The sequence below is a fragment of the Sphaeramia orbicularis genome, chromosome 5 (genome assembly GCF_902148855.1).
Source record: "Sphaeramia orbicularis chromosome 5, fSphaOr1.1, whole genome shotgun sequence".
Lineage (NCBI taxonomy): Eukaryota > Metazoa > Chordata > Actinopteri > Kurtiformes > Apogonidae > Sphaeramia > Sphaeramia orbicularis.
Window position 1 is genome coordinate 8,700,457 of NC_043961.1, and position 27,312 is coordinate 8,727,768.

Genomic DNA, 27,312 nt, shown 5'->3' on the forward strand with positions numbered 1-27,312 from the left:
CCAAACAAATGGACCTTTATTTGGACCAGGCATTAAAATGAACAAGAAACTGAAGAAAACAAGGTGTGGTTTAAGAATTTTTTCTGCAACTGTAGATGTGTTATAGTGCACATATCAAATGGCAATAAAACCACAACTGAATATAATATCATATTTTGGTTACACTGTGTTCTTTTGTTGTGTGTATAAAGTGAATTATAACAATCGTGCAGAAAAAAAACTCAGTTATGGTTAAATGTATGTGAAAACCTGAAATGATTGACTAAATATGACAAAATATCCACTATTTATAGAGAAAAAAGAAAAAACACATCTACACATAAAACAATTGTCCCTGCGTGGATGTGTAATATTGGAATTTAACGGAATAACATGTAATTCTGTGTAATGTTTGTTAACATACATACATATGTATAAAAATATATACCGTACTTTCCGGACTATAAGCCGCTACTTTTTTCTCGTTTTGAACCCTGTGGCTTATACAGCGATGCAGCTCGAGTATAGATTTCTACGGGCTAACGGCCACCAGGGGGCGCTCTAGCATGAAGCGCAAACGTGAGATAGACAAGTGGAAGAGGTGATGAAGAGAGGAGAAGTTTTAATCTGAACTTTTTACAATCATTTTGCATGTCATGCACAAACCCTCATCATGGACAACACACGAAGAAATGCGTGTTTTGCAGCTTTTAAGTTAAAAGCAATCGATGTGTCTGTCCAAGAAGGAAATAGAGCTGCAGCACCGAAGTGCCATTGAGTAAATTTGTCTGACTTTAGGGTTGAACCTGGACTATATGTGTAAAACAACAGAAATGAAACAGAACCATCCATCACACTTAAAGTTAGATGTGATTGAGTTTAAGGAATGAGAAGTTGAAAATACATGTTCTACCACTTTTAAATACAAATTAAGGATATGTTATGATGGTTAACTTCATTTAAAATGTATTCCAGATGGATGAAGTGATTCAACAACCAGTAAAATGTTAAACCCAACCCGTCCACTTAAAGTAGTGTGTCATTTTATTGAACTAGAGGTTAGTTTGCGAATGCACATGAACTGGACTACAGGTTCTGTTACTGCTCCCTCATACATCATCAACCTGATTTGAATAAATTACCCTGAACTTTCGGGTGCGGTGGAAACGCAGTTACCAGGAACTATTTTACCCCAAAAAGTTCCCGGTAAATAAGTTCCTGGTAATAAAGTTCCTGGGCCTTTTGGTGGGAAAGGGCCTATTGAGCAACAACGGATGATGGAGACTTTGAGGCTGTTCAACTCCAACACTGAAGAAGACGACTGCAGCGGTTTCAATGAGCAGAAGGAAGACGAAGATACAGATCAATGATTTTTCTGGGTTTTTGAACCAGCCGTGTTTCTGCCGTTTTACTGCTGTGTTACAGGCACTGTTTAGAAAAAGCAGTGAAGGTATTGAAATAAATATTTAAATCATCTTTCTGTTTACCATCTTTCTGTGTAAATATCTCATGTGGCAACGTGGACACCTGCGGCTTACAGTCAGGTACGACTTATATTCCGGTGCGCCTTATAGCCCGGAAAGTACAGTAAAATGGATAGATATGAGCTCTGAAATTAACCCTTTCATGCATACTGGTCACTTCAGTGGACAGCTATTCTCCAGCTGTTCTCTTGTATATTCATGGGTTTTGTTGTTGTAGTTCCATATCAGCCAACACAGTGGATGCGTATGCATCATCCCATACACTGACATTCATACTATTACTGTAACTTTGCTGTTGTTGATAAACCTGATCTGCAGTAACATGTTTGAGTGTAAAAATTTGCTAACTGTTATTAGACTATAATTAACAGGTTTTTTTTAAAAGTTTTTTTTGTTTTGTTTTGCATATTATCTCTATGAAGTGAGTAATGACTAGTATTAGAGTATGTTAAAATGTGAGAAAATATCAGATTAACTGCATGAAAAATGTTTTTATTTCATAGTTTTCACACAATGTATCAGTAAATACATGTTTCTTTGCTTCAAAAATTAAACACATGGTGTCCAGCTTAGTGGACATTTTTGCAACTCCATGAAAAATAGGTTCCTAAAAAAAATTTTTTCATGCCTAAAGAGGAATAAAAACACTCATGAAAAAAAAAAACCTTAGGGCTTTCATAATTCGTACATGAAAGGGTTAAACTACTATGAGCTATTATTGTCGGTATCATTATATTTGTCCAAACAAATGGACCTTTATTTGGACCAGGCATTAAAAAATGAACAAGAAACTGAAGAAAACAAGGGGTGGTCTAATAATTTTTTCCCACTTTTCACACTTGTGAGACTAAAATGTGGCTCCAGTATCAGGCTTAGCACAAAATAAATATAAAAGTATCATCTTTACAGAGCTAATCCTGAGAACTATTTACGTTGAGCGTGTGTTCTTCTACACACAGATACTATTTAACAGCTGCTCTGGTTGGCAGGAGTAGAGAGAATGACCACAGAGGAGAAAAAAAAAAAAACTAGAATTAGACGTCTGCGGTGCTGAGGACCATGTGTACAGACTCAGGTATTTTTGTACGTGAGAAATATTTAACATGTAATTCAAAGAGGCTGCGTGCATCCATCATCTGCTGTTTGGGTTGAGACGACGGTGGACATGCCAAGACCACCCAGCCCCTGGTCTCCTCCTCCAGGACGACGCTTTGACCCTTTCTGAAGTCGAGAGCTGTCACTGAAACCATCATCAAGACTCATTATTATAGTCGACTACAAATGCATAGCCTCCGTTCTAACCAGAGCTGCTGTGTTTCTCAGTTAGCGATCCCCTTAAATGGGCTAATGTTCGGCTACTGTTGAGTGGAAGACAAGCATGTACCTTGTGCTGCTTCAGATGTGGACTAACACACGTATGAAATTCTCAGTTTGTTTGTTTGGTTTTTTTTTTAAAAGCAGTGATATTTGTCTGTTTTCAATGGAATTCTTTCTTTTCCTACATTTCCCTGTGGTCTCCATAAACTGTAAATGTTCTGCTTGAGTCTGAATTCTTCATTAATTCAACTCCAAAGAACAGTCCAAAAAATGATCCACTGTAAGAAAAAAAGAGACCAGCCCCAAAAATTATCCACTGTAAGAAAAAAAAAGAGACCGGCCCCAAAATTATCCACTATAAGAAAAAAAAGTGACCGGGCCAAAAAATTATCCAATGTAAGAAAAAAAACTGAGACTGGCCCTAAAAATTATCCACTATAAGAAAAAAAAGAGACCGGCCCCAAAATAATCCGTTATAAGAAAAAAAAGAGACCGGCCCAAAAAATTATCCACTATAAGAAAAAAAAAAGAGACCGGCCCAAAAAATTACCCACTATAAGAAAAAAAAGAGACCGGCCCCAAAAATTATCCACTATAAGAAAAAAAAGTGACCGGCCCAAAAAATTATCCACTCTAAGACAAAAAAAGAGAACAGCATAAGAAAAAAAAGAGAACAGCCTAAAAAATTATCCACTAGCCCAAAAAATTATCTTAAAAATTTTCTGCCTATGCTTTTATTTTTTGTGGTCACCTTAATTTTAAAGCAAGAGACCTTCCGGGTAAAATTTTTGGGCTGTTCTCTTTTTTTCTTATATTAGATAATTTTTGGGCTGTTCTCTTTTTCTGATAGTGGATAATTTTTTGGGCTGTTCTCTTCTTTTTCTTATAGTTGATAATTTTTTGGGCTGTTCTCTTTTTTTCTTAAAGTGGATAATTTTTTAGGCCAGTGGATAATTTTTTGGGCTGTTCTCTTTTATTTCTTATAGTGAATAATTTTTTAGACAAGTGGATAATGTTTTGGGCTGTTCTCTTTTATTTCTTATAGTGAATAATTTTTTAGACAAGTGGATAATGTTTTGGGCTGTTCTCTTTTATTTCTTATAGTGGATAATTTTTTAGGCTAGTGGATAATTTTTTGGGCTGTTCTCTTTTATTTCTTATAGTGGATAATTTTTTAGGCTAGTGGATAATTTTTTGGGCTGTTCTCTTTTTTTCTTAATGTGGAAAATTTTTTAGGCTGTTCTCTTTTATTTCTTATAGTGGATAATTTTTTAGGCTAGCGGATAATTTTTTGGGCTGTTCTCTTTTTTTTTTCTTATATGGATAATTTTTGGGGCTGTTGCACCTCTGGGCCACTGCACTCAGGGCACTTTTTGTACTTGAATTCCTGGAGCACTCGTTGCAGCTCTATTACTGAACACAGTGCCTGTTTAAGTGCGTACATGTTCGTGTACGTGTTGGTGCACATCCTAAAACCATGACTTTACCTTGTGTAGGTTTCCTCTGGAGTCTCCCAGGAAGGCGATGGTATGCCCCGCCCTCACACTGACCGCCACGGCGCTCAGACGGGCGGACGGGCTGTCCAGTATGGTCTCTGCTTCCACGGCGATGCGGCTGGCCATGGGGCTGGGGGTGTGGTCCGAGCCGCAGGGGTAAGCGTCCAGGGTGTTCTGGAGGTGTGGACAGACGGAGGAAGTGAGTGTGGTGAAAACAGCATCACCAGATCAGATGTACACTGTTCGGTTTGGGTTCAAAAGACTTTCAGATGTGTTCTTATTCCTGTGCGTGTGAACCCATCACTAAAAATACTGCAGCGGTCCGTGTTCCTGTTGTGGTTGGTGAAAACCCCAGTAGGTTTTATAGTGGACGGTTGAGTTTACGGAACAGCTTGTGCCGTGGCTGGTCCAAAGTTTACACTAAATATGCTTTTGCCCCCACACTTTGGCATCGCAGTGTCTTTGCTCTGGCTGCACATTTGTTGTTTTTTGTTCTGCACAATTTATTATTTTTTTTCCAGCAGAACATTTGAAGGAGAGGTCATTGCTTCATCGTTGGTAATCACAACAATAGGAAACAGAGGCAATGAACCTGGGAGCGCTGGCCGCTGAAGGGTCCTGCTTTTGATGGATTGTGTGTAATTCGCTGGTTTGTTGTTATGAATGGACTCCTTATTTGGACGGTTGGAAGAAACAAGAGCACAAGGAACTGTTGAACTTCACTATCACTGAAGCTGTGGAGTGGAACTATGTACTGTAGTACTTCAGTATCTGCATTTCTGTTACAACCTTCTAAATAACAATGATATTAAGGATGTAACGATTACCGGTATAACGATAAACCACGGTGAAATTGCAGACGGTTAGTATTACCGTTTAAATTCTAATTATCATGATAACCGTGTTTGATTACAGCACTTTTCCGGAGAAAACGCCTATGTAAAGATCTGCTTTTATGTCAAATATTTGAGTATAGTTTTATTCATTCATTCATTTTCTGAACCCGCTTTATCCTCATTAGGGTCACGGGGATCGCTTGGAGCCTATCCCAGCTACATAGGGGCGAAGGCGGGGTACACCCTGGACAAGTCACCAGGTCATCGGAGGGCTGAACATATAGAGACAAACAATTACTCTCACATTCACACCTATGGGCAATTTAGATTAACCAATTAACCTATTAGTGCATGTCTTTGAAATGTGGGAGGAAGCCGGAGTACCCGGAGAGAACCCACACAGACACGGGGAGAACATGCAAACTCCACACAGACAAACTCCACCCCCCGTCGACTGGTGTTGGAATCAAACCCAGGACCTTCTTGCTGTGAGGCACGAGTGCTAACCACTGCACCACCGTGTCGCCCTGAGTATATTTTTAATTTATTACAATTTTAATTGTATATACCTAATATTTGGAACCAATATTCACTTTTAAAGTCTTTGAAAATGTTCATTAAGCATCTTTGTGTTATTTATGCAATAAAGCATATACATTTTTCAAATTGGATTTTAGATTTTTTTTGTGTTTTCTGTCCTTTTATAGTTTTATAGTAGGTTAAAATGAAAAAATAATAGGCAGATGAGATAGATGAAGCTGTGCTTAAAAAAAGATACCAGACATGGGAATAGTAAACATTTGTTTATATAGTATATAAAGGCAAAATCAAAAGTACTGAAAAACGGCCAAAATAGGCTCAGACCACTAAGGGTTAATACTTGAATGTTTCTGCCAACAGAAAGTACATTGTGGCAAATATTTTATTGTATTGTATTTATTTTTTTAATACAACTTGGTTGAATTATTTCAGTGTGTATTAGTACTTTTTGAACATTTTGAGCACAATTTCAACAATACCGCAATAATAAGGAGATTTTCTTCATCCTGCTCCTTTTCGAGCATGGGAGTGTACATGTTTGTTTACTTGATGATTATTGAATGTTTACTGATGAAATGCACGACCATGAACTAACTAACTAACTAACTAACTAAATAATAATGATAACCGTGACAATTTTGGTCACAATAACCGTGATTTGAAATTTTCATACTGTTACATCCCTAGTTGATATATTTGTAAAAACTGAGTTAAACAACTTCTATTATTGTCTTAAAACCACCAGGATACTTTGACAAAACCTTTTTCCTGAGAGTTAGTTTTGATACTTCCTTGGTCGGTGTATCTGTTGGTAATTGGATTTTATTTTCAGAAACAAAGAAAAAACTAGTGGTTAATTGCTTTTCGCTTTAAAATAGAAGAATTAAAATTTATTTTCAAGGTGTTTCTCTTTTTCAGTGTCAAAACAGATAAAAGATCAAAACACGGTATTCGAAATCTCTCTGACGGGACATTTTAGAGACAATTGGACAGATTAGTGTTGCTAAATGACCCACATTTTTTACGTTTAAATTCATTTTTGCTTTAGTTGGACCACAAGGGATTATCCAAAACAAGGAGCTACTTTATATTAAAATAAATGTTGAAATGAAAATCAATTAAAGTTGGCTCTCTGACAGGACATTACTGTGTTTTGACCCTAAACCAAATTTTAAAAATGGATTGATTTTCGTTTTTTCTTTCTAATAACAAAAAAGAAAGTTACTCCCGGACAGAAATAGAAAAAAACGGACCAAAAACGCCTGATTTTTTTCATTTTCTGAGACCGGATGTTGTCATTTTCAAGGAAAGGGCGCTAATGCCATCGAGGTCACAAAGATTCTTATGAACGATGGGTTTGTATGAAATCTGGACATCGTAGACATGTTCCCTCCACGAATGTCTATGAACTCCAGATTTCACAAAAACTGGAAGATTCATACAAACCCATCGTTCGTAAGAATCTTTGTGGCCTCGATGACATTAGCATTCTTAAATTGAAAATGACAACATCCGGTCTCAGAAAATGAAAAAAATCAGGCGTTTTTGGTCCGTTTTTCCATTTCTGTCAGGGAGTGATTTTCTTTTTCGTTATTAGAAAGAGAAAATGAACATCAATCCATTTTTAAAATTTGGTTTAGGGTCAAAACACAGTGATGTCCGCCAGAGAGTGAACTTTAATTGATTTCCATTCCAACATTTATTTCAATATACTGTAGCTCCTTGTTTTGGATAATCCCTTATGGTCCAACTAAAGCAAAAATGAATTTAAAAGTAAAAATGTGGGTCATTTTATCTGTCAAACTGTCTCTAAAATGTCCCGTCAGACAGATTTCAAATACTGTGTTTTGACCCTTCATCTTTTTTAAAAATGACAACATCCAGTCTCAGAAAATGAAAAAAAATCAGGTGTTTTTGGTCCGTTTTTCCATTTCTGTCAGGTAGTAACTTCATTTTGTTAATAGAGAAAATTAAAATCAATCCGTTTTTTGAATTTAGTTTATCTGGTTTGACACTAAAAAAGAAAAACGCCTTGAAATTCCATTTGACTTCTTCTATTTTAAAATGAAAATCAACTAACCACTAGTTATACTTTCGTTTCAGAAAAAAAAAATCCAATTACCAACAGATACACTGACCCGACCGACCTTCCTCCCACTCCTTTTCAAAAATACAAATGAAGTCATATTTTGTTTTCACATATAAGTTTTCATGTTTTCTCGCAATCTGTTTTATTTACAAGGACTAAAGTTGGATTATTTTGTTGTTTTTTTTTGCATATTCCAAATAAACTGAACTGAATTGATGCAAAAATAAGTAAAATACCAAACAATAACTCAAACAAAGTAAAACTGAATTCACTGAGGTTAATCTAAATGTTGTTCAAGCTGAACATGCATGTGCACAAACCTCCAGTGAGCACTGACGGAGTTAACCACAGGGAGTGAGTAACGCTTTAAAACAACCCCCTTATTAGTGGAAAACAAGCAGTGGTGGTCGAGCGCTAAAAATAGAACCCCCCAACTCCATTCTGACGACTGAAATAGTTCTGAAGTTATGACGTCCGGTCTGGGAACACGGCCTGGAAGCTTAAACGCTGCTGAACTTTTCTAACTGATGAGAGTCTGTGATTACGCTGGAAAAATGACACATGCTGACGAGCACCGCGTACACTACAATCAAGTGGACATTTACCCATAAATACTGAGGCTGATAATGAGCAGGTAGCAGTGACACAATGAGGGGAGGGCGCTGAGGTGGCACTTTCCCACGAATGTTTGGATCATCAGAAACAACGCAGATGAGTTTAGTCTACACCTGCTGCTGATGATGATGATGATTAGGGCTGTGTATTGGCAAGAATCTGGTGATACGATACAAATCACAATACTACAATCACAATACGATATATCATGATTAGGGATGGGAATTGATAAGAATTTAATGATTCCATTATCGATTTTACTTATCGATCAGATTCCTTATCGATTCTCTTATCGATTCTCATTGGGTGAGGGAATAAAAGTGTACAAACGGGTGTGTTTGCATTAACTGTCTTTTATATTTCCATCTGCACAGAAAATATAACATATACAGTATGTACAAATAATAATAACAGATTTCGCCGGGCCTGGTTTGGGGGGTGGTGGTGGGGGCGTACAGTGAAAGTGAAACTAAAGACGCTTTACTAATTCCTCTATTTCTGCATTTCCACTACGTCAGACCCGTTCAGCTCGGCCTGTCTCCTGTTGTTGTGCACCTCATTTCCTTTCTCCTACCTTTGGAAACTTGTATTTGAGGGGGTACGACATATGTTGCCCACACCAGAACCGGCCCGGATGATGGTCTGGTGTTCACTCTGCCGCTAGATTCACAAGCGCCGCTAAGTAGTGAATCAAATACGTGATATTCCTGTAAATGAATCACATGCTGTGGACAAATGTTTGAACAGATTGGAGGGGTTCCACCCTTCTGAAGACACGGAAGCTTTGACAGTGTTACAAGTAGGTGGACCTGGTGTCGTCTTTTTAAACTGTTTCTGCCTCAACACCATGTTGGCTACGTTCCGACCAAAACAATGCAGCATACGCGTCACGTCATCGCACATGCACAACAAAGGCGGAATCAATAAGTAGAATCATTAAGCAGGCAGGCAAACGATTCCAAGGAATCGAGCTACTGGGATCCAGTTCTCAAAAAGAACCAATTCTCGATTCCCATACCTAATCATGATACTGTTAAAAAGGCAATTTTTGGTTTGTTTCCGTTTTTAAATGATTATTTCCTTGAAGAATTGAGTTACAACAGAAATATGCACAAATACTAAACACATTTGTATTTGATCACAACAGGATCTAACGCTAAATCACAAAATGTTCCTGCGTTCAAACTGAAATTCTGTTTTACAGACATTACAGTTTAAGATCCTGTTCAAATGTTCATATTCTATTAGTTCAGAACTAACATCAGAACATTATTTTTGTGCGATCCCAACAAAGGAACTAACATTATTTAATAAAAAAGTGTTAAATAATAATAAATAAAATATAAACAAAAAACAAAAATGAACCTCCACAATATCTGCATTTGAATAAATACCTAAAAATATCGATACAGTACTTTTTAATATCAATACAGTATTGTGAAAGGAAATATCGTGATATATTGCAGAACCGATATTTTCTTACACCTCTAATAATTAGGGGTGTGTATTGGCAAGAATCTGGTGATATGATACAAATCATAATACTAGGATCATGACACGATATAGCACGATACTGTTGAAAAGGCAATTTTTTGTTTGTTTCTTTTTTTTTTTAAATGATTATTTCCTGGAAGAATTGAATTACACCAGAAATCTGCACAAATACTAAACACATTTTTATTTGATCACAACAGGATCTAATTCTCCTAGTTTCCAAATGAACTACCATCTGCCTCTCAGACAGTAAAAAGTGTTTTTAGGATGCTTTAATTAACCATTATTTAATGAAACTGTGTTAAATAATAACAAATAAGATATAAAAAATAAAGAAAACCAAAAAACAAAAATGAACCTCCACCATATCTGCATTTGAATAAATACCTAAAAATATCGATACAGTGCTTTTTAATATTGATACAGTATTGTGAAATGAAATATCACGATATATTGCAGAACTGATAATTTCTAACAGCCCTAATGATGATGATGAAGCAGGTGACCTGCCACAGAACAACCAGGACACAAGACTAGAGCCGCTTGTGTCGTGTTTTTTTTTTTTTTTTTTTTAATGCGTCCCACCCCCTCGTTCCCCTTTCTCCTTCAGAACCTTCCCATCTTTCTCCGTCCTTGTCATCCCTTGTTAAACATTACCCACAACCCCACCCGACTAAGTACGGCTAATGCGGCCGATCGATTCCTCTCTGACCAGCGGTTCTATTAAATTACACTGGCCGTGCTACCTTTTCTCTTTGAGTCGACGTGTTATAAAACAGCTGCACAGACTCAGGGTCAACACTGTTCAACATCTACTGGTGATAATGGAGGACGGTGTCAAACCTGCATTTATGCACACATTAATGAATAATTAAATATTTTTTTAATTTCAGTTATGTACAAAAGCACATACATATAAAAAAACATAAAATTAACACAATTGGTCACTGAAAAAGGAAGAAGCTGAAGCCAGAGGAGTATTCCTGCTTCTCCTACTCCCATCTTTACTCCACCTCCACACCTGAAGTTGCAGCAAATCAAACATTAACACAAATTAATCTACATTCAGTTTCTTAAGTCATGTAGAGATCATTGTACTGTCATAGCCCTTGGGAATTTTACAACTTTAAGCTTTTTTAAAACTCAACAACGAGCCACACAATTTCAGTTCATCCTTTAATTTTTTCCATAATTTGACCCAATAACAGAAACACAGTGATATTTAACATTTGTTCTTGCTTTACATGTTTCAAACCAACGTTCTAATAGTTTTGGATTTTTCATTATAGCTTAGTTTTAGTTAGTTTTGACTTTTTTTCTCTAATTCAGTTACTTTTTTTAGAGCAGGTTTGCTAGTTTTTATTAGTTTTCGTTTTCTTGTAAATGCTTAGTTTTAGTTTGGTTCTAGTATTAGCTGTAGTTTTTTCATTTCTTTTCTCTTCCTTGCTGTTGCATTCAAGTACATCCTGTACAGGACTCTGCTACTTTCTCCCAACTTTAGTCTCCATGTTTCCAGGTAGAGTGGGGACCAGAAGACGACCCTAAACCACAAGTGACGAGAAGTGACGAACTGTAAAGTGCCGTACGGTGCCGCTAGCTAAAATTGCTCAAGTGAAATAAACCGCTTTCATATCAATCCGACATTGACAAAGACGAAAACGAAGGGAATTTTATCTATAATTTTTATACGTTTTAGTTAGTTTTGTAAGCACACAATACAGTTTCAGTTAGTTATCATTTTTTCTTTTAATTATAGTTTTTATTCATTTCAGTTAATGAAAATGTTTTTTCGATTCAAGTTTTCGTCATTTCGTTAGTTTTTGTAAACGAACATTAAAAAAACCATGAAACAACATGAAATAAAAACAAGCTTACATACTGCCACAAGTGCCTAAGATATCATGCTTCACAAAAAAAAAAAAAAAAAGGGGTGGGGGGTGGGGGGGGGTCGCATCATTTGGTGTGTCTTAGAAAAGCCCACTCATTCGATCCAAATGTAAGGTTTAGATGTGAACACCGACTCCCCATGAGGTCTGGGGTTGCTGATCTGAGTGAGTCTGTCTAATTCAATCCCTCCTCCACAGGATTACATTTGTCTGTTACCAATATGTCTAATCACATTTCATCCTGTTCTAATGCAGAGGTCATTCTGCAGGAGGACGACGGCCCTGGACAGTTTCAGACGCATGGCATGGGCTTTGGCAGATGAAAGCTTTTATTCAGTACAGCCATCACAGGAACCAAAAATAACAAATGTCTGCTCTGTCTGTAAACACAGCAATGAAAAACAGAGGAGAATCTACTGGACTCTTTAGTGTCAGGTTCACTGGGCAGCGTTCTGCTTTCAGTCCACGAGCACATTTGTCTTAATCAACAGAAAACGCTTGAGTTAATATAAAAGAGCAGAGGACGGAGGGAAAATATGTCAACATTTATGTCATTCTTATGTAATAACTGGACAAGCACTTCTTACAGAGAGATGTGTTTTGCATCTGCACTGCTCTTCTGTAACATCCTGTCACACAAACCTATGATTATACGAAGTAACGCACACAGCCCTAAGCCCATGATTTACTCACATGTGCTTCAGTTTCAGTATTAAGAGAACCAGAATGAAGTTCTGACCATAAACTGAATAAAAAGTGAACGTGGCCTCCCTTACATCACTCATTGGTTTATGGATTAGCGTTTTGGAATCTCATGTTTGCATTTTGGCTGCTGCCATTTTGGCTTTTTGAGATAGAAGTGACCATATTTGGACAAAAGCATGAAGCTGGAGAAAAGCATGGATTGAAACTTATCAAGCTAACACTAAATTAAGTCAAAAGTTAAAATTTCATCCAATTAACGGTAACGTCAACTCTGACAGACATATAAACATAATGGGTGAGTTTTAATACTAATATTAGTTCAGTCCTGCTAAACAGAGGTTCCCAAAGTAGGGTACACGTACCCCCAGGGGTACTTGGAAGAAGCCCAGGAGGTATTTGATACATTAGATAAGTCATGATGTAACAAATACAAAATACATACTGAGAATTAATGCTGAAATATAAAACATAAACACATTCATATAATAGTTTTATTGTCAATCATCTTATTGAAGCTTTGGTAACATTTGAACAGCATTTATATTTGATATGATTCAAAATGAGTTTATTTTAGTAGATAAGGAATTATTTTTGGTTGATGAAAGGTTCATTTATTAATTAATGACCAATTGATTTATTTTTCTTATGAATGAAAGAGGGCACTTTTCAGTTTATATTTTACACAAAATTTACTTTAAAAAATGTGTTTTTTTTTTATACATATTACACTTAAATATATGTTGTTTGTTTATAAAGTTTTGTAAATATAAACACATTTTTGGATATTTGGATTCATTTTTTTTTTCAATCAAATATGCTGAAGCGACAGTTGGCGGAATTTGGATAAAAAAAGTCTATTTCAGGGGGTACTCCACTTTAAAAAATCTATTTCAGGGGGTACTCCACTGTAAAAAGTTTATTAAAGGGGGTATTAAAGGGAGTACTCCACTGTAAAAAGTCTATTTCAGGGGGTACTCCACTGTAAAAAGTCTATTTCAGGGGGTACTCCACTGTAAGAAGTCTATTTCAGGGGTTACTCCACTGTAAAAAGTCTATTATAGGGAGTACTCCACTGTAAAAAATCTATTTCAGGGGGTACTCCACTGTAAAAACTCTATTTCAGGGGGTACTCCACTGTAAAAAGTCTATTTCAGGGGGTACTCCACTGTAAGAAGTCTATTTCAGGGGTTACTCCACTGTAAAAAGTCTATTATAGGGAGTACTCCACTGTAAAAAATCTATTTCAGGGGGTACTCCACTGTAAAAACTCTATTTCAGGGGGTACTCCACTGTAAAAAGTTTATTAAAGGGGGTACTCCACTGTAAAAAGTTTATTAAAGGGGGTACTCAACTGTAAAAAGTTTATTAAAGGGGGTACTCCACTGTAAAAAATCTATTTCAGGTGGTACTCCACTGTATAAAGTCTATTTCAGGGGTTACTCCACTGTAAAAAGTCTATTTTAGGGGGTACTCCACTGTAAAAAGTCTATTTCAGGGGGTAATCCACTGTAAAAAAAAAAAAAAAAAAAAAGTCTATTTCTGGGGGTACTCCACTGTAAAAAGTCTATTTCAGGGGGTACTCCGCTGTAAAAAGTCTATTTTAGGGTGTACTCCTCTGTATAAAGTCTATTTCAGGGGGAACTCCACTGTAAAAAGTCTATTTCATGGGGTACTCCGCTGTAAAAAGTCTATTTCAGGGGGTACTCAACTGTAAAAAGTTTATTAAAGGGGGCACTCCACTGTAAAAAGTCTATTTCAGGGGGTACTCAACTGTAAAAAAGTTTATTAAAGGGGGTACGCCACTGTAAAAAGTCTATTTCAGGGGCACTCCATTGTAAAAAGTCTATTTCAGGGGGTACTCCGCTGTAAAAAGTTAGAGCACCACTGGTCTAACAGATCAGGTGTTTGATTTAACTACTGGGTGGATAATTGTGACTCCATCCTTAATGAACACATCCTCTCCTTAAACCCTTTTTCAGACTAAACATAAGGAACAGTCACTTTACGGTTCAGTGCCATAAATATGAGTCAACCCTAATAAAAGAAAACCAGTGTTGACTATGCATACAGTTTGGACTAATTTGCGACTAATTAAGTGCCATATCATGATGCAGATTAGTAACCCAGTCCTTGTTAGTGTTCCTTCCACAGCCAGAACTGAGTGTCAGGAAAAGAACATGTTCAGTGACAGAGTCTGGTTCTATAAGTACATGTGCTGTCAATCACAGTTCAGAGCTCACCAGCTGTGATGACATCTGCCCGTCACTCAGAGCTCCTCCTCCTTAATAATACATCAGTTTAAGCTTTAATACATTTTTAAAAGGATGGGTCACAAAAAGTCACCTGCACATGAAGTGTATAAGAGACCCTCAATTTCGTTGTACTCATACAATGACAATAAAAACATTCTGATTCTGTATCGACGAGGACATTAACTATAGAGACTAAAAGTACACAGTGACACATTAGTTTAGGATGTGAAGTTGGGTATTTTAACATGGGGGGGGGGCTTTGGGGATTGACTTTGACTTAGGAGGGAGCATTTTAGGCTTTGGCACATCCATGTTGGCTTCAGTTTTCAGCTTCAGATTGAGCTTCAGAGTTATTAAGAATGAGAGTGGGTTTGAAGTTCTGCATTTAAAACTGAGACTGCAACTCAAACCAAAAACCTAAAGTATTTGGACATTGAAACTACATTTAAAATAGTTGTCACATAAAAATAGACAAAGAAAGAAAGAAAGAAAGAAAGAAAGAAAGAAAGACAGAAAGAAAGACAGAAAGAAAGAAAGAAAGAAAGAAAGAAAGAAAGAAAGATAGATAGATAGATAGATAGATAGATAGATAGATAGATAGATAGATAGATAGATAGATAGATAGATAGATAGATAGATAGATAGATAGATAGATAGATAGATAGATAGATAGATAGATAGATAGATAGATAGATAGATAGATAGATAATACATTTTATTTATAAGCGCCTTTCAAGACACCCAAGGACACTGTACAACAAGATAAAACAAACAATCCATAAAATACAAAGAAATAAACAGATTAAAACAAATAATTACTATATATAGAAATGAAGTAGTAGAATGGAGATTAGAGCTTATGGGGTGGGTCGGTAGGTAGGTCGGTAGGTAGGTCGGTAGGTAGGTAGGTAGGTAGGTAGGTAGGTAGGTAGGTAGGTAGGTAGGTAGGTAGGTAGATAGATAGATAGATAGATAGATAGATAGATAGATAGATAGATAGATAGATAGATAGATAGATAGATAGATAGATAGATAGATAGATAGATAGATAGATAGATAGATAGATAGATAGATAGATAGATAAAAAATTAAATAAAGATATAAAATAAAATTAATTTTTAAAAAAATTATGGAAATAAATAAAAAAATACAAATTAAATAGTTGTCATTTCTAAAAGGTTAATAAAATATTTTTGTTAAAGCCCTTCAAATTAAAGCATACAATTACTTTGTCTTGTTGCATATTTGAAATAAACTAAAAAAAAAAAGAGTAAACCTTCTGAACTCACATTTGGCAGGTTGGCACAGTTGGACTTGACTTCGTACTCGATGTAGGCCGCCTCCACTCCTGCTTCTTTACCCATCTGAGTGTAGCACAGGTCTCTGGTGGACAGAATCCTGCGGTCCACATCGTCCAGGTTGAACATACACAGAGCGGAGTCTTCACTGGGGCGGGTGGATGACGCCAGACGGGTGGAAAAAACGCCCAATAAGACGTCGGAGCCTTTATCTCGGGACAGGCCCAGCTGGACGGCTTGCAGGAGGTTGTAAATTTTCCCGGCTCTGGAACGGCATGTCAGAGGAACCTCCACATACGAGTAATAGGCCTGGTCGTCCAAACAAACACGAGACACGTACGTGCGGTACTCGCGTGACTGCGACTTCAGATCCCGCCTGTAGAAGAGGAAGTAGACGTGCTGACGATGAGCGAAGGACGCCACGAAATGATGATCGTACTCCGAAAGACGACCGGCCACGGCTAACTTGGCCGTCTCCTCATACGAAAAGATGGATCCTTGGGCGAGGTTTCGGGTGGAGATGGGGGGGTGGCTGCTGGTGTAACCCCGGCCCACAAACAGCACCGGCTGCCGGTCGGGGTGGGAGCGAACCACGAGGCCCACGGTGCTGACGTTTGGATGATTGGCTGCTACGTACTGGGTGTCCACCGGCCTATCCGTGGAGAAAAGAACCTGATCCACAGAGTCCAGACTTCGCTTCTGGCAGATTCCTTGGTTGACGCTTCCGCAGGTAATAAGTTCCATGGAGTAGGGGTTGACTAGGAGGAGCTTGTTATGGTTGCTGGTGGCTCTGGCCTGAGGGCAGTTACTCAGGGTCACTGGAGGCAGACAGTCCCTGCTGTCCGTCACCGGTCCAGTGTCGTCCTGGAGCTCAGGCTGGAGGCGTTTGTCCAACTGGAACAGGTGGTCTCGGGCCCCTACGTACACCCGGCCCACGCTGGGGTCCGGATGCAGGGCCAGGTGTTCGAACAGAGTGTCATTCCTGATAAAGGTGGGATAGAGGCTGAGCGATGACGAGTCCGATCCTCGGACACCGCCGGATAATGAGCTAAGGGACCAGCCGACGGCTACAAACAGGACAGACAGCAGCCTCCGGGCCGCTGACGCTGAACGACAACACACCATCCCCGGAGGCATGGCGGCAGAGCTGAGGGAGGAAAAACAGGAGGGATTTAGGAAGGAACAAAACACACAAGTACCAAGGAAGTCAGCACAAACACAGAAAACTGCACCTTTGATGCCACGATAACTAGGGGTGATTTATAAAAAAACAAAACAAAAACAAAAACAGAGGGGGGCGTTATTTGTCGGGAGGGGGGGGGGGGGGGGGGCAGCAGTTATATACATGGGGGTGCGGTCCATAACTAACATAACTAACGCTGGCGTGAAACTTTACATACTTTCAACGTCCAACTCCTGGTTCTATTCCTCTATTATCCAGCAGATCTTTTCACACCTTCTCACCTGTATCCACTGGACACACAAATGCTGGGCCTCATGGATTTGTTATGTTTACACCCCCCCCCCCCCCTTTACAGCGCCCCACTGCATGGAGAACATTCACGAATTCTGAGACTGCGACAGTTGGGTTCAGGTGAACGTTAGTGTCAGTAATGTAGGATATGTAGGTGGAAGAAAACTGACACAGCCTGATAGTATTTACATTGGTTGGTTGACACCCCCCCCCGGATGAAATTCATTGAGCAGAAGTAGGGATGTAAAAACCAGAGTTGATCCCCTGCCATCCCCCCTAAGAAATTGCACCCTGACTACATCGTCAGCTTTCATTACATTTCATCTTCTTCTCGTCCAATCAAAACATCACATGTTGCTAAAGTGAAGCATCAGCAGATCGACTCCACAGGTTGGACTAAACCGCTCCTCTTTCAGGGTTCGTACACAGTTTTCAAGGTCAAATTCAAGCACTTTTAAGGGTCGTTTCATAATTATTCCAGCCCAGCCCTTATCACTGGGGTCAAATCCATATCTACAGGAATACAGACACTCAGGATTATTTTTTTATCCACTTTTTATCACAATAATGTACAATTTATAATGTATAAACATTTGAAATTATGTTTCATGATTGCAAAAAGTTTACAAATTAAAGGAGAACACCAAGTTTTATCTAAAAAAAGAAGCAACTTGGTGTTCTTCAGACACACTGGCATCGAGACAAAGATTCATTTACCGTAATTTCTGGTCTATACGCCGCTACTTTTTTTCACATGCTGTGAACCCGCAGCAGAAAAAGTGATGCAGCTAATTTATATTTTCTGGGCTGACAATCGATCTGGCTGTCAAAGAAGGAAACAGAGCTGCTGCATGTAAACTTGGCATCAATGAATCGATGGTGAGATGTTGGAGACGGGGTGGGTGTGGCTTATAGTCCAGAAAGTACGGTAAAACTGTACCTAGAGTTGACCTCAGAACACCTGGAATTTACTTTTTTGACATAAAGTTGTATTTTTCTAAATGTGTCACATCTGTGTAAGTAGCTTTGGTTTGAAATCTAACCTGACAGAGTAAGAAATAAATAAATAACTAAATAAATAAACCACAGAGTTGGAATTCAAGTACTCTGAAGCACTTCAACAAAAATTCAAGCACTTTCCAGACCTTGAAACACAACACTGAAATTCAAGCATTTTCAAGGTTTTCAAGCCCCCGTATGACCCCCGTCTGCTCCTCACCATTTGTTTTCAGTGCTGTTTCACAGAGGCATGTCACCTCTTGACCTCCCAGCAGCTTGGCTTTAAAAACACATCTTTCTGGACTCGACCTGTGACACACAGAGGAGAAAGGACACATCAGTATTCAGCTTCCACGACACCCAGAGCAGGTTAAGACCAGAACAGATGAAGATGAAGAACTGCAAAAGGACAGGACTGTAAGCCACAGGTGGCAAACATACGGCCTAAGGGGACCAAAACCGGCCCCCCATAGGGTCTGATCTGGCCTCTGGGAGGAATTAATGACATGGAAAAATTACACTCAAGAGATTAACAGTTAATCATTTGACTTTAGGGACCATATAAAGGCTTACTTTAGTCTTAAGTGGGTCAGATCAGTAAAATACTGTCATAATAACCTACAAACAATGACCAATGCAAATGTTTCCTCTTTATTTTAGAGTAAAAAAAGTGAAATGACATGAAAATGTGTAAATTTACAAACTAGCCTTTCACAAAAAATATGAAAAACTATAAATGTCCTAAGAGAAATAAGAGCAATTTGACTAATATTCTGCTTGTTACTAAATGTTTTGTGTATTTGCAGATTCACTGTGATCTGTAATCTGTAAGTTGTAATGCACGTTTGCAAATGATAAGCAGGAGCAGAATAGCATTAAAATCGCACTTCTTTTTCTTAATAATGAGGTGGTGCGCTCCCCTGTTCTGTTTTGTTGTGTTATTGTTTTAACTGAATTCAGTGGTCCGTAAAAGGAAATTCTAGAAGATCAATATGGATATAATCACTGAAACTATCTATATCCATTCTATTTTATTTTTTGAATGACTAAGGCTGTAATTAATGTATGTGATGGACATTTGCCTTTCCAATAAAAAGATAATTTAAAAAAAACACAATGAAAAGTTTGGAGTTGGCATTATTCATATATTATTGTGTTATGAATGTACTGGTCCCTCCCACTTCAGATCCTACTGCAGTGTTTTTCAGCCTTGGGGTTGGAACCCCACGTGGGGTCACCTGGAATTCAAATGGGGTCGCCTGAAATTTCTAGTAATTGATTAAAAAAATACAAAACAAAACTTGCTCATAAAAAATATATGGTGAGTTGACAGACAATCACAATCCATAAAAGAAATGGCAAACTCTGAAGCTGAAACTGCAGCACTGTGGTTCTATTTATCTGTCAAATGTTCATTGTGGTCGGTTTCAGATGCTGCAGCTCTTTCATAATTCATAGTTTGAGTTCTTGTTTGTTCAGTATTAATTGTCAGCCTTGTAAATCCAAGCTGGACTGACTGTACATATCCTGACCAAGGAAAATAAAATTCTGTCTTTGTGCAGTAATCTACACCTGGCTTTTCTGCCTCTGTCCAGAATAATACACATTATTTAGCCTAAATGTCATCCAAAATTGACGTTTATTTACAACATAGTAGAGCATGATCAAAAACAAATTAATATTAGCAAAAAAAAAAAGTCTCAGTTTTGAAAGTCTGGGGTCGCCAGAAATTTGTGATGTTAAAATGAGGTCATGAGCCAAAAAAGGTTGGAAACCACTGTCCTACTGGGAGGATGTGGCCCCTGAACTAAACTGAGCCCGACACCCCTGCTGTAGACCCAACCACAGCCTCTGCCTCTGCATAACCAACACAGACACTGACGCTCAAACACCTTGTGTTTTTTGGAATGGCGTCCGTCCACTAAATGCTGTGGGAAGCTCATTCCCATTGAAATTCCTGTCAGACCTGTGTCCTGACTGCCTACATCCGTTTTTGTGTTGAAAAAGCTCTCAGTTGAGGCCAAGGCCAGCGGTGTCATTCCAAGAAGGGCTCTCAGCACCACACACACTGTCTCACAACACAATCCTCTGGTATTGCTAGGATACAAGGTACAAAACCCTTTGGTTTCAGCGGCCTCGCCAGAAAAACAAGTCGCTCTGAGGTAAAAGATGATGGCATGAGAACTCTGAAAGGCACAGCGTTCTCCATTTCTGTGCTTACTTTATGAATACCATCAAGTCTCCTCAAAGTTATGACTCTTGAATTCTATTTAATTCTCCATTTCCAGTCCACGTACAATACCCCCCCCGCTGTTCGCCGCTCACTTTCTCGCTCTTCTTCCACTTTCTCCTCTATCGTCTCCCAACACTCCTTCGCTGGCACAGAAGCAGGATTATCTCTTACGGGTTTAGGCGGATCTCCAGTGAGCTTATGCAAAAGGGATGTTGGGAAAAAGGCAGAGACGGCCTGAAAAAGACACTATTCAGAGCAGTGAACAGGCAGATCTTCAGCCAGTGTACGTACACACATACACAGCTCTTCTGCAGCCATTAGAAAGCAGGCTTTGTTAGTGGAAATCTGCTTTACGTGGGAATCAGGGTAAAGGCCTGGCACCAGGCCACTGATGAAAAAAAGACAACAAGATCTAAGTATTTCCTCCAGCACAATTATTATTATTATTAACCATCTGAAGTTTGTTTGGTGTTCAAGTAGAATTAGGCTGCAAGAACTTACCCCTAATTTTAAAGGAAGTATAAGTATTTAGAACTGCAGTTCAACAGGGTTTTTCTGAACCTTTTTAAATCATAGTTATTGGAGCTATGAGCCGCTGTAAAAATAGTACACATCACATTTTCTTTTTTTTTCCCCCTTTTTTTTTAAAAAAATAATAACAATAACAATAATATATTGATAATGATAATAATAACAACATTAATAATAATAATAATAATAACAATGATAACATTATTATTATTATTGTTATTATTATTATTATTATTATTATTATTATTATTATTATTATTACCATCATTATTATTATCACCACCACCATCACCATGTTTCTATATTGTTTTAATTCTATTTACAGGTTCCTTTTGTTCATGTTTTGAGACATTGAATCTTAATAAGTGACATTTTCATTGTCATTCTTTTCTTTTTTTTTTTTTTTCAATTCGCTTTTTATTGATATTTTCCATGGATACAGAACAGACAATGACATTTATGAAGTAGAACTAAAGAAATTCAACAGAGAAATAAAATCAAATAAATGGATCTGAAGAGGGGCAGTTTAGAAGGAATGGACATTTCTGACTTTGCATCACTGACATGATGAAGCCAGATTTAATGCCGTCTTAATTGATAGTTGATTAATTGTTTACATCCCTAGTTATTATACTTAAATAATAAAGTTTAATGCACTCAATTCCAAGTTTATTAAATAAAAATATTTAGTAAAAATAACTATGCAAAGCAGTTGATATTACAAAAGATTTTAAGTTAAATGTACTGAAAAATTTCATTAATCAATAGCTAATTTTTTTTAAGGCAACCAGTTTTCTCATTTTTTTTTTTTTTTTTTTTTTTTTAAAGTAAACTCAACTTATCTGGGCTTACAGTGTAATCGGCAAAACACCAAGGAGATCCGACAGCGGCGTTTGGGGTAAAACCATTATGAGAAAATGTTCGGCCAATGTCTGAAATCTTCACAAATATGAACCTTCATAGTAACATCTCATCGTATAAAACTGAGTGAATACAACTAACGTTAACTTAAGTCCATTTTGGGTCCCTTTTGTTTACATCGTCAGCTAAAACACTTACATGTTGTGTGTTATACTTTAGATTTCGGACATGTTTTGATGCTTGGGAAGTAAAAACAGGCTGATTAATGGTTTTGATGGCTGATCAGTATCAGTTAAAGTAATATCAGGCATCTCTGCTGGAATTACAGACTCTTAGGGAACATAATAGTTTAAAAATATTGTTCTATTCATGTTCACGTCCAGTTTATTATGATAGTATCACTAGTTTGGATTCAACGGTGAGTTTGACGTTCAATGATCCAGACATATTTACTTTACTTCAGTTTAACACTTATAAAGTTTCTAATAAAGTCCGATTTGTCAGTATCGATTAATCATTTATCCAAGTTATTGTTATTTTCTGACCATAAAGAATTCCCTAAAATCACAAAAGCTCTGGCAGCTTTCGCTCACATCAGTCTTGAACTTGTGATCCTCACTGATATCAACAAACATTCGGATGGTGATGGTATTTTTGGCTTTTCCACTCAGCTCTACTCTGACTGACTGATGCTTCGCCAGCTGAACTCCAACACCCAAATCATCCGATCTAAAACAAAAAGACAGATTTCCTCCTTTGACCTGTGGGGGTTGAGGGGGGGGGGGGGTGACTCTCATTTCTTGGTCAAAAGCTGCAGATCTGTGACTAAAGAGCCTGAACTCTGCCGTCAGCACGTCACAACTCAGCGGAGGAATGGCTCTTTGCAGGCCTGTGCAGATAATCCTGAGAACAAACCGTCAGTCCAGAGTCTGGACTGGAATGAGCGGCATGTTCGCTCATAAAAACACCAGTTCAACAAATACACGGCTTCTCCTGTTTCCTCCTGCAGCCGCTGGTTTGTATGAGCTGGACGGATAAAACTGAAGCGTCCAAATGGGGACTGTCCTGTCCAATAACAGTCAAAGTTTACAGCAGTGGATCCCAACCTTTTGAGCCCCATGACCCCATTTTAACATCACAAATTTCTGGCAACCCCAGACATTCAAAACGGAGACAGTGTTTTTGCTAAAATTAATTTGTTTTTGATCCTGTAATGGCTTGTGATACTATGTTGCAAACAAACATTAATTTTAGAGGACATTTAGTCTATATAATGCATATTATTGTGGACGAAGGCAGTAAAGCCAGGTGTAGATTACTGCACAAAGGGAGAATTGGATTTTCCTTGGTCAGGATTAGGGTTGTAACGATTACCGGTATAACGATAAACCGCGGTAAAATTCCAGACAGTTAGTATTACTGTTTCAATTCTAATTATCATGACAACCGTGTTTGATTACCGCACTTTGAAAGACAAAGAAAGAGAGTCTGTCTGTCTGTCTGTCTGTCTATCCATGCATGAAAAAGAAACAAACAACTCAAACTTGATATGGAAAATGGTCAAACAATGTCCATAAGGTGCCATCTTTAATGCCCAGGTGTATGTTTAATGTTTACATGTTAATATTTGAATGTTTCTGCCAACAGAAAGTACATTGTGCCTATTATTTTATTTGTTTTTTGGTTTGTTTGTTTTAAAAATACAACTTGGTTAAATTATTTCAGTATGTGTATAAGTACTTTTTGAACATTTTTAGAACATTTCAACAATACTGCAATAATAATGATAACCGTGATAATTTTGGTCACAATAACCGTGATATGAAATTTTTATAGCGTTACATCCCTAGTCAGGATATGTACAGTCAGTCCAGCTTGGATTTACAAGGCTGACAATTAATACTGAACAAACAAGAACTCAAACTATGAATTATGAAAGAGCTGCAGCATCTGAAACTGACCACAATGAACATTTGACAGAAAAACAGAACCACAGTGCTGTAGTTTCAGACTCAGTTTGTCATGTCTTATGTATTGTGGTTGTCTCTCCCAACTCACCATATACTGTTCATTAGTAAGTTGTTTTTTTTTTTTTTTTGCATCAATTTCTAGAAATTTCAGGCGACCCCATTTGAATTCCAGGCGACCCCAAGGTTGAAAAGCACTGGTTTACAGGCTGTCACAGGACCCATCCAAGAGTAACAGTCCAGGCAGAACCTCGTGTAGCTCCGTTCTGATTTGCTGAAAGCTCCGAGTCTAACGGCCCAAACCTAGAGTCAGCCAGGCTACAGAGTCTGTCCTGCAGTGAATAATCCAATCAGACTGGACTCCATTCAGAGTGGGAGACACATGAGAACAAGACAATGGACTCCTGATTCAATTCCCTCACATAAAAAATCACATTTGGACTTTCAACGAACGCTGAGTTTTTTGGATGAAGCCAAAAGGTATCGGTCTGATGAGGAGGAAAAGCAGATGGAAGGTTTACTTTACAGCATTGAACTGCGCTGAAAATGCAGTGTTTGGTAACGTGTTCTGGATCATAAACCTACAACCAGGGCTGGGCGATATCGAAAAAAAAAACATATTACAATGATTTTTTCATATCAGATTATGTTGATATGTATCATGATGTAAATAAAATCAACATTTTTGTCAAGCTCAAATTTACCGTTACTCTTAAGTTAGTTGTGAAGACATCAGGGGAAGGAGGGAGACAGACAGAGAGAGAGAGAGAGACAGGGGGGGAGGGAGAGAGAGAGAGAGAGAGAGAGAGAGAGATTGTGATACTTATGGAGAAGTCCCTCCCTCCACTCTTACAATTACCCCCCAACTCCACTGTTATTTATAATTCCCGTTTTATTCACATTTGGCTGTTTTTGCATCTCCAATCCACTCCGCCCTCAAACAGCACATATTTTACCGACAAACAAAACAAAAACTAACTACACTACGAAAATCTGTGTATCATTCGTTCTTTTCATATTCAATTGAGAATCCACTATTGGAAAATGAAAAAAATGACTCGTTATTTCATTATTCATGTACAAATTAAAAATAAAAAAATGAGTTGTTTTTCGTTCTTTCCATTGTACACACAAATTAAAAATTGGACATAATCAAATGGCCCAAACGTGGGGTTTCATGTTGACGTTTCTGATATCTGATTTGGTCTGACCTGGACGTTACTGACTTCTCAGTGTGTTGTTCTGGACAGTCGTGTGTTTGCTAGTATTCTGCCTGGTCAGTGTATCTGTTGGTAAATGGATTTTATTTTCAGAAACAAAAGAAAAACTAGTGGTTAATTGATTTTTGTTTTAAAATAGAATTAAAATTGAATTTCAAGGTGATTGTCTTTTTCCAGATGTTGTCTTTGACAAATGACAACATTCGGTCTCAGAAAATGAAAAAAAAAAAATACAGGCATTTTTGGTCTATTTTTCCATTTCTGTCAGGTAGTAACTTTATTTTTTGCTATTAGAGAAAATGAAAATCAATCTGTTTTTTAAATTTGGTTTATCTATTTTGACACTGAAAAAGAAAAACACCTTGAAATTCAATTTTAATTCTTCTATTTTAAACGAAAATCAATTAACCTCTAGTTTTTCTTTTGTTTCTGAAAAGAAAATTCAATTACCAACAGATACACTGACCTTCTGCGTCATACCAAACTGGATATCAAAAACGTCAACATGAAGCCCCACATTTGATCCATTTGCTTATTTCCAATTTTTAATTTGTGCGTACAAACGAAAGAATGAAAAACAACTCGTTATTTGATTTTTGATTTGTACATGAATAATGAAATAATGAGTCATTTTTTCGGTTTCTGATTGTGGATTCTCAATTGAAAATGAAAAGAATGAATGATACACAGATTTACAAAATACGACTCGTTTTCCATTTTTTACTTATTCAGATCAAAACGTAAATCAAATGGCCGCAGCGTACACAGACTCTTATGGCCAGGGTGTGTTTTTCATTGTCGCTGCTTCATCTGTAGTCACATGACTCACCATTGCATTTTTTAGGCTTCGCATTTTGCAATAAAGTTGCATCAGTTCGGTTCTTGGTGCAGTTGGTTAAGTTTGGTTTGTCATGTTTGGTTGTGGTTTTGGGTGTAGCAGCTGTGAATCAACTTCTACAGAAGACAGTGATTAACACAGCAACTATTGGTCTGACTTTAGGTCACATGACTCACTCAGTATGTTTCCATTCACCCTATTTATTGGAAATATTAATTAAAATAACTTGTATGGAAAACTTTGAAAGGTCCAAGTATAATGAAGAGAATTGGCAGAGGTGGAAAAGTTGTATGTTTGATGGCGTAGAGCAGGGGTGTCCAAACTTTTTTTAAAGAGGGCCAGATCTGATAATGTGGAGATTGCCAGGGGCCAGTGGTCCCTTTGGACATTTTTTAAACAGTAAAAATTACATATAAATGCGCTGTTCTACAGCAATTTTATTTTCATTGTCACAATATCATTTTTTTAAAATGGCAGTGTAACCAAATCTAAGCCACTCAGGTGTGAACAAATAAAAAAAAAAAAACAAAAACACTTTTGCCCTCCTTTCACATCTGGAGTCAGATAACATAGAACAAACTGTGTGGAGTATCTTAAACTTCCAAGTTGATAAAAATCTTAACCCCACATTCATTTTAAACATGACTTACATGAGTAATCATTACTCATATATTACTCAGTAATGCAAAGTCTGTTAACATTTCAGATGAAAACATATGACTCTTACTCTTGTCTTTCACAAAATCATTCAGAAAGTAATATTTGTGTCACATCTACAAGTACATAACACCAGCAGTTAGAGGCAACTAACCTGGAAACTTGGTATCCTGCCTTGGTGGTGAATTCACTGAACTCACAGGTTCACATGAAGAGTCACTGCTATGAGTTTAAAGCAGCTTGAATTTGCTTCACTTTTTCGGAGCGCTCACTCCCTGCTAGCTTGTCGTATGCGTTAGCATGTTTTGTCTGCTCGTGTCTCTTTACATTGAATTCCTTAAACAAGGCAACAGTCTCTTGACAAATTAGGCAAACACAATCGCCTCGATTTTCAGTGAAAAAAAATTGTAATTCCCATCTCTCCTGGAAGCGGCGGCCCTCACTGTCAACTTCCATTTTTTTTTATTTACATGCGCCATGGTTAGAAATTGGCGAAAAGGGTTCACGGTGAGGTCACAGAGCCAGATAGAGTTAGAGTGGT

The 27,312-nt window shown here is 37.7% G+C and overlaps 1 protein-coding gene across 2 annotated transcripts in view; it reads right to left on the minus strand.

The window, feature by feature from the left end:
* Window positions 1-27,312, minus strand: part of plxnb1b (plexin b1b) — a 261,375-nt gene that overhangs the window by 82,441 nt on the left and 151,622 nt on the right. For both annotated transcript variants that reach the window (XM_030133734.1, XM_030133733.1), the window contains exons 4-6: window positions 18,685-18,773; window positions 15,983-17,138; window positions 4,268-4,450 (exon numbers count right to left, since the gene is read on the minus strand). In XM_030133734.1, coding sequence (XP_029989594.1) covers window positions 4,268-4,450; window positions 15,983-17,128 — 1,329 coding nt within the window. In that variant the 5' untranslated portion in view covers window positions 17,129-17,138; window positions 18,685-18,773. The remainder of the gene's footprint in view (window positions 1-4,267; window positions 4,451-15,982; window positions 17,139-18,684; window positions 18,774-27,312) is intronic.